Raw genomic sequence first — 7,776 nt, 5'->3', positions numbered from 1 at the left:
ATGTTTCATATCTTAACATTGAAAATCGAACAATTCGTTACTGACAGGGCTGCGGAGTCGGGTCATATTTCAAGCGACTCCGACTCCGACTCCGACTCCGGCTTTCTGAGTTAAGCCGACTCCGACTCCGACTCCGACTCCGGCTTTCCACAAATTAATGACTCCGGCTCCGACTCCGACTCCGGCCTTCCAACTCTAGCCGACTCCGACTCCGACTCCGACTCCAGCTTTCCACAAATTGTTGACTCCGGCTCCGACTCCGACTCCGACACCTAATCTGTATTTAAAATATTTTAAAAATTTCAATTAATCACATCACTCACATTTCAGTTCACACTTGCGCGAATAATACCGGATGAAATTTATGTTCGGGGTGTTTAACAAAATTATACATACGAATTATTTATACAGAATGATATGGAACCATACTAAGCTTGGTAGATTAGTGTTCGTTGTTCTATGTTACATGTTTTCAGCGTTAATGAAACAAAAACCATAAATATCTTCAGATTTAAACGCATTTTCTGCACAACAATTTTCTAAATAAATTTTAATTTTCTTGTTTGAAAAGTTGGAACTTTTTATTTAACTACTTTAAATTTACATTCATTTTTTTAAGTGTATATGCTTGCTTCACTAATTTTCAACTGTACTTTTTTAAATTTAATATTACAAGAAAGTTAACCTTCATGATCGAATTGACATATAAAATCCATTTGGATAATTTTAGGCTGAAATTTTAAAGAAACACAGTAACTATCAAAGATACGCTGGTTTTGAAATAGACAATTTTTAAAGTCACTATTTTTTAAAGCTCTTTTGAATTTATTTCAGAGGACGTATATGGAAAATGTGTGGACGTATAGGACGTATATGGGCCATAATTGTGCCCAGTACATACTTTAAACATATAAATCATGAGAAAATTCTAAAATTTGAAAAAAAAATTATATCAATCATATCATCCCGATTTAAGGTATTTTAAAAACCTTTATTTTCCTATTAACAAAAAGGATCTACTTAAAACCTTAGCAATTCTATGGTAATATATTGACATTTAGTTGAATTAAAAGTTTGCAAAATTAAGTTTAGATAAGTTTTATATAGAATTTCCAGAGTAATATAAACTTTTATACTAAGAAGTTAGTAAACTTTATACTTAATCCAAATATTTTTTTTAATCGGTCAAAGATGCCTATTTGGGTGGGTCTCGTGGCGCAGGGGTAGCGGCTTCGGCTGCCGATCCCGATGATGCTATGAGACGCGGGTTCGATTCCCGCCTTATCCACTGAGCTTCTATCGGATGGTGAAGTATAACGTCGGTCCCGGTTTCTCCTGTCTCGTCAGAGGCGCTGGAGCAGAAATCCCACGTTAGAGGAAGGCCATGCCCCGGGGGGCGTAGTGCCAATAGTTTCGTTTTTTTCATGCCTATTTGGAGTTGGGAGGCTGGATTTATGATGATTTTTCAACAAATAACTTTATTTATGATAATTTTTCGAAACACACTTTTTTGTACCTTTTTTTGATTTTTGTAATAGTATTTGTTATAGAACTTGTAGCATGTAGCAAAATGTTCGTCATGAGTTTCTGTACAAAACGTAGTCCTAGGTTTCTGTCAAACTTTAAATTGTTTACATGTTTCATCACAAAATGTGCATAGGGCTTTTTTACATACTGTAAATACAAGCAAAAAGAGACAGTAAAGAACCATTTTAATATGTTTTAATTTTTTGACTACACAGCCACAATTATTTACTATTTTATGAATTATGCTTCGAAAACATCATGACATTTGATAAATATCTTGATCTAAAAAATAAATTGACTATAAAAATGTCAACGCAGTGCACGCGATTCAATAAATAAATTTAAAAAAAATGGGAATTAACCTGAATTATAACAAATATTGAACAGTAAATAAGTTCATAAATTATATAAAATATTTTGATAACTCCGACTCCAGCTCCGACTCCGGGTCAATCAGAAATCTACGACTCCGGCTCCGACTCCGACTCCAGCTCATAAAATTTAGCCGACTCCGACTCCGACTCCGACTCCAGCTATTCGAGTTTTGACGACTCCGACTCCGACTCCGACTCCAGGTCCCCAAAAAGACCCGACTCCACCGACTCCGGCTCCGACTCCGACTCCGACTCCACAGCCCTGGTTACTGAGATATCGACATTAGAAAATGGTGTGTTGTTTGGGTGAGACTTAGAAAACATCAATTTTCCTGTTTTTAAACCTTTGCATGGCAATATCTCAGCAACTAAGGGTCGTATCAACAAAGTTCAAAAATGCAAAATATAGAAAATTTCCTCAGCTTTTCAAAAATATTTTTTTCAATGGTGGGCAAACATGCGCACTAATTTAAAAAAATGAAAAATTGCGACTATTTTCAAAAAAGTCACCTAAAAATAGATTTAACTTGAAAACTATGCACTTTATCAAAATTTAAATAAAGTACTTTTTGATGCAAATTTGATTTTACATCGAAAAATGAAGTTGAAAAATGTTTGCGATGCATAACTCGCTCAAAGATTTTTTGCACAACCTGAAAATTTCTGAAAAAATGGCAATTGATGTCCTCTAAAACATGTCAAAAAATAAAAAAAATTAAAAATAGTGTTTTTTTGCAAATCAAGTTTTAGTGACAAAAAGTTAAATAAAAAATCACCAAAAATTGTTTTACCGTGTATCATTTTTTTCCTGTGTAGTCCATATCCATACCTACAATTTTGCCGAAGACACCAAATCGATCAAAAAATTCCTTCAAAAGATACAGATTTTTGAATTTTCATGCATCATTTTTGTATGGCCAGCTGCCAAATTTGTATGGAAAATTATATGGACAAGCTAATGATGCAAAATGGCTTCTTTGGGCATACCGAAGGCCCCACAAAAATTTCAGTCGGATTAAAAAATACAAAAATTAAAATTTAAGAAAAAATACTGATTTCGTAGAGAATTGCTCATGAGAGAATTGGTCAGCAGTGTTTTTTGGCTTTAAAGCTCCAACGTACTTTACCAGAATTACACTACAAAATTTCAGTTCCAAACACCAGGAGACCCAAATTAAATAGTGTGAAATCCCATTTTCTTTAGATTTCCCTAAATTTAACATACGTAACAGAAAAGGGCACAAAAAGTCAACAGCACAATTGGAGGTAACCCGAGTTGAAGTGAGTATCATAATAGTACCCATTTTGGGTTCAACTTAGCCTGTATCTTAACCCTCAGACTGATGTGTAGTTCAATAGAATAGAATCGTTGCCGTCGTGCTAACTTGTCGTACGTGCATTTTGGGCCAAATTGAGTTAAGTACGCCATTTTGTGCAGCCCACAATGCCTCGCCTTTTGACCAAAATTCGATTTCAATCCTGAGATATTCAACGAAATCCGAAAAAACTGCGTGCATTTTTGTCACATTACATATAAAAGTAGTTTCAATTGTCACTCCCTGAAAATTGATGTAAGTGCGACAACTGGCCAAAGGGATTTCAGGTCAGAACGCTTTTGACGCACGTAAATATTTGTAATTATAACTTGGGACTTCAGCAACCAATTTCAACCAAACTACGGGACAATGCACCTAATGTGTTTGTTATTGTTTACATTGCGTGCTTTCGTTTTTGTTAATTCAAGATCAACGCGTTTTTCTTGGAGCGTCGAAATGGCGGGTGCGACAAAATAGCACGACGAAGTCGATTTGCTATTAATGTCTACCTCTTCCTGCTTGCCAATCCGGTTTAAGTATTTTCTCCACTCAGGCTAGCTGTGATATAACTTGAACCGTCGACGTTAGTACGACAGTTTAGTTGCGACTGTCAACTTGGCACAGTCTTTCTCACTGGCAAAAACATTAGCATTCAGAGAATGCAATTTTCTAGCGGCATAGTGCTAGCGTTGTGTATTTTGTTTGTCCAAGGTAGATTTTCAAAAAAAAGTTGGAACGGTAACTTCAACTGGCTAGTTCTCGGGCATGACTTAACCAATCGGAACGATTCTTTTTTCCAGTGCGTTGTAAGGGTGTCTTGATGGTCCTAAAACATCGTACCACCTTTTTCGCGCGTGTAAAAAAATCCCCCAAAATTCCGCGGAGGAAGCGCGTTAAAAAAATGGAAAAATGATTTTGATCGCTAAAATTAAAGATATGATCAAACCGAGTTCTGCAAAATTTAAGGATCATATAGACATTCTTTCTAATCACTGGAATCAAGAATCATCCCGATTGATTGATTTTTACCCGAGAGCCAGCGAGTTGATGTTAGCGTTCCAACTTCCAACGTGCGTTGGGCGTTCCAGCGTTAAAAAGCTTTAAACATTCTTCTTTTATTAGGGCAAAACATCGCAAAGGAAAGTATGTATTTTCGGCACTGAACTATGCAGAATTTTAATTGTTCAATTTTCAACAGAATGCTCCAAGTATCTAGACTTGACAAAACAAAAAGCATCGATTTTGTTTCTTTCGGCAATCCCAAAAGTTGAAAAAGTGGAGAGCTCATTATGCTCAAAAACCGTCGATTTGATCGTAGGTGGTAAGGATGCGAAACCTGGCGAGTTTCCCCATCAGGCCGTTCTAGGTTGGGCTCGGAGAGATGACAAAGAGCAATACGATTTTTCCTGTGGAGGATCACTTATTAGCGATCGGTTCGTGCTGACCGCTGCACATTGTCTTAAGAGAGGACTTCCTGAAATCGTGCGTCTTGGGGTGAACGATATATCCGACGAGTATGAAAATTTTGTTGAAATTGATGTTGAGCAAGCTATCAGACATCCAAGTCATAATTACAAAAGAAGCTACCATGATATTGCGTTGGTCAAGATGGCAAAATCGGTAATTTTTTCAAAAATCATCAGACCGGCTTGTTTGTGGACTGAATCTCAGAAAAAGGTGTCTTCTGTCATTGCTACAGGATTCGGACTGACTACAAATAGTAATATAAACGGCGATTTATCCTTTAAGAATTAGCATCTAATCATTTTGATTCTAGATGGTGTTCCCTCAAAAATCTTGCAAAAAGTTTCGTTGGACATCCTCACCAAAGCTCATTGTGCCCAATACAACGACAGAAGTAAATTCAACCGAAACATCGCTAACGAGCAGTTGTGTATTGGCAGCGTGGCTGGACGCAAAGATACCTGCTCAGGAGATTCCGGAAGTCCGGTGCAGGTGCTGCTGGATGAAAAGGAATGCGTTTACCACGTGTTGGGCGTGACCTCGGTGGGAAAGGCGTGTGGTATTGGAATGTCTAGTGCGATTTACACCTACGTGGCACCGTACATCAGATGGATCGAGCAGACTTATCTGACAATAAAAATATTCAAACAGTGTGCTGAAGCAAACGATAGATTTGTTCGGATAATCATCCGAATTTCAAATGATCGATTTACATGAAACATTGTCGCTGTATCTCAAAGCCTCAGCACTGGTTGAACCGATTTGAACCGTTTTGGTTTCATAAAAATTCGTCTTGGTGTCCCATAAGTCCGTATTAAAAATTATAAATTTTAGTGAAGTTCTTCAAAAGTTATAATAAAAAAACGTTTTTGAATTCGGAAGATTATAGAAAGGGTGTTTTTGGCAGGAACCCGTCATGCTATGGGACCATCCATAAACCACGTGGACAGTTTTTTTGAGAATCTTTTACCCCCCCCCCCTCCCCCCTCCTTCGTGGACAATTGTCCATACAAAAAAAAACTTTATGGATGGTCCCTATACATTTTCAGTCAAAAACATTGCAGATCTGGCAACCATATCCAAAAGTTTAAGCACTTCAGAGTTTCACAGGTTAGATCTCATATGTTTTGATGGAAGCGTTTTCCGGTTATTTCTTTTGAAATTTTAAATGAAAATTTACTGTTCCTATTCGCATAAATGTCCGATATGCATTTCCATCACTTTTAAGATAATGATGCTGTTTGGTTCAAAATCATGTGCTTTTTCAGGAAAATCAAACATTTTCATTACTTTGTTCAAGAAATCTGGAAAAAACTAGTTTTTCCGGGAAAACTCTAAACGTAACCTTATATGTGGGACAAACTTGATCTGCATTTTTCTCAGCTTGATGTTTTGCCTTTGGGACATTTATGTTAACATCGACAGCTTAGGCTGTTGCATTTTTTTTTTTCAAATTTTTATTCACCCCCCATCCACCTTTTTGTTTTTTTTATATTAAATTATTTTTAAATTCTAAGTTCAAAATTCTTCATCGAGAATGGTTTTAATTTTTGTAAGTTGTTTGGATTTGTTTATTTTGTTGAATGTTGTAGTGATAGAAATCACCAACTGATGATTTAAGCATATTTAATTTACCATAAAAATCTTTGTTTCTTAAAGCCTGGAATTGAGTTTGATTTATGAGCATGGTTGACGGAACCGAAGGGGAGCTTAACCATGTTTTGATTAAAATTACTCATGATTTTTTTTTATATCCACGGTGAGCGAATTGTGGCGGCAAGTAGTGCCCACGTTTAGATCGAATTTGTATGATTGAAATCCTCCTTCAGTTCTCTGCCCCTTCCGTGATCGGCCACACAATCTTTTCGATCCAGTCGCGGTACGCCGCGACCCGTGTGCTCACCGCCGCCGAGTTGCCTACACCGCAGGCCGTTCCACTCGAGGAAAGTGCCACCACGTGGGCCAAACAGCCGTTGCGATCGGTTCGCACAACCAGCGGGCCTCCGGAATCTCCTCGGCAACCATCGCCACGATGGGCGACACTTCCCACGCACAGCTGATCACTCGCGATGCCTCGGAACAGCTTTCGATCGCCGCTGAACTGGGCCTGGCAGGACTGTTTGTCCAGCAGGTCGAGGCTGGTTTTTTGCATTGTTTTTGAAGGTCCATTTGCTGAAAATGAGACTTGATTTGATAACGAGAAGATTCTTCAATGTTTCGCATTACCTTCCGGGTCGGTTGTTCCAAAACCCGAGGAAATCACCGTGGAGTCATTCAATTTCAGTTCCGTCCACACACATGCAGGTCGAATCGTATAGCTGAACGCTACATCTCTCTCCAACTTGATCAATGCGATGTCGTGATAGGATTTGTCCATTCTGTGCTTTTCATGCCTCTGAACTGACTCCACCGGAAAGTCCGTCTGATTGTTGAAATCTGCATCACTGCTTATACTACCCAGTCTGACCACATCCGGACGTCCCCTCTTGAGACAGTGCGCTGCCGTCAGCACGAATCGTTCACTGATCAGTGCTCCTCCACAGCGGAAGTTCAATCGGTCCGTACTGTTCGCCCGGAACCATCCGAGCAGTGCGTAGTGTGGAAACTCTCCGGATTGCGCCGATCTAGCTTCCTGGGGTGTGCCATTCGAACAGGTGGTGTATCTTACCAAAGGCTTTGCCACTAACCGTAGCTGACGGTATTCGGTGCATTCTGAAAGCAATATTTATTGAATTTAATTATTTTGTTCAAATAGTTCAAACTGCAAAAAAAAAACTACTTTTTTCAGCAATACCAGCCGCTAGTGAAACGTAAATGCACCAACTAAGCACCGACAAATGTAACAAAGAACGAATTGAATCGCTCATTGTTCGGCCAGCAAATAGTGAATGAACTAAATTTGTATGCCGATGTCCACGCTGAAATGAACAAACACCACATTGCAAAAGGGCAACATTTGAACGACACACTTGACCTGAAATGTCAATTAGCATTTTTGGCGACTCGAAGGTTGAGTTTAAATTGACTTGGACATCTTAGTCCGTGGATCAATGTAATACATAACCGTTATTATCAAAGTTTATAGATTCGGCTAA

At 38.5% G+C, this 7,776-nt stretch overlaps 2 protein-coding genes across 2 annotated transcripts; one reads left to right on the top strand and one right to left on the bottom strand.

Moving 5' to 3' along the window:
- The first annotated feature begins 3,757 nt into the window (after positions 1-3,757).
- LOC120416278 (serine protease snake-like) lies at positions 3,758-5,458 on the top strand. Its single transcript, XM_039577991.2, has 4 exons — positions 3,758-3,928; positions 4,340-4,360; positions 4,416-4,937; positions 4,995-5,458. Exons 1-4 carry the CDS (start codon positions 3,877-3,879, stop codon positions 5,396-5,398), a joined length of 999 nt encoding a protein of 332 aa, XP_039433925.1. The 5' UTR covers positions 3,758-3,876; the 3' UTR covers positions 5,399-5,458.
- Positions 5,459-6,134: 676 nt separating this feature from the next.
- LOC120416286 (serine protease snake-like) lies at positions 6,135-7,551 on the bottom strand. Its single transcript, XM_039577999.2, has 3 exons — positions 7,461-7,551; positions 6,908-7,393; positions 6,135-6,853 (listed from the first exon to the last, which is right to left on the bottom strand). Exons 1-3 carry the CDS (start codon positions 7,546-7,548, stop codon positions 6,507-6,509), a joined length of 921 nt encoding a protein of 306 aa, XP_039433933.1. The 5' UTR covers positions 7,549-7,551; the 3' UTR covers positions 6,135-6,506.
- Between the last annotated feature and the right edge of the window lie 225 nt (positions 7,552-7,776).

The sequence above is a fragment of the Culex pipiens genome, chromosome 2 (genome assembly GCF_016801865.2).
Source record: "Culex pipiens pallens isolate TS chromosome 2, TS_CPP_V2, whole genome shotgun sequence".
In the NCBI taxonomy this organism is placed as follows: domain Eukaryota; kingdom Metazoa; phylum Arthropoda; class Insecta; order Diptera; family Culicidae; genus Culex; species Culex pipiens.
The sequence above is the reverse complement of the archived record's forward strand: the minus strand, read 5'-3'. Positions and strand labels throughout refer to the sequence as shown.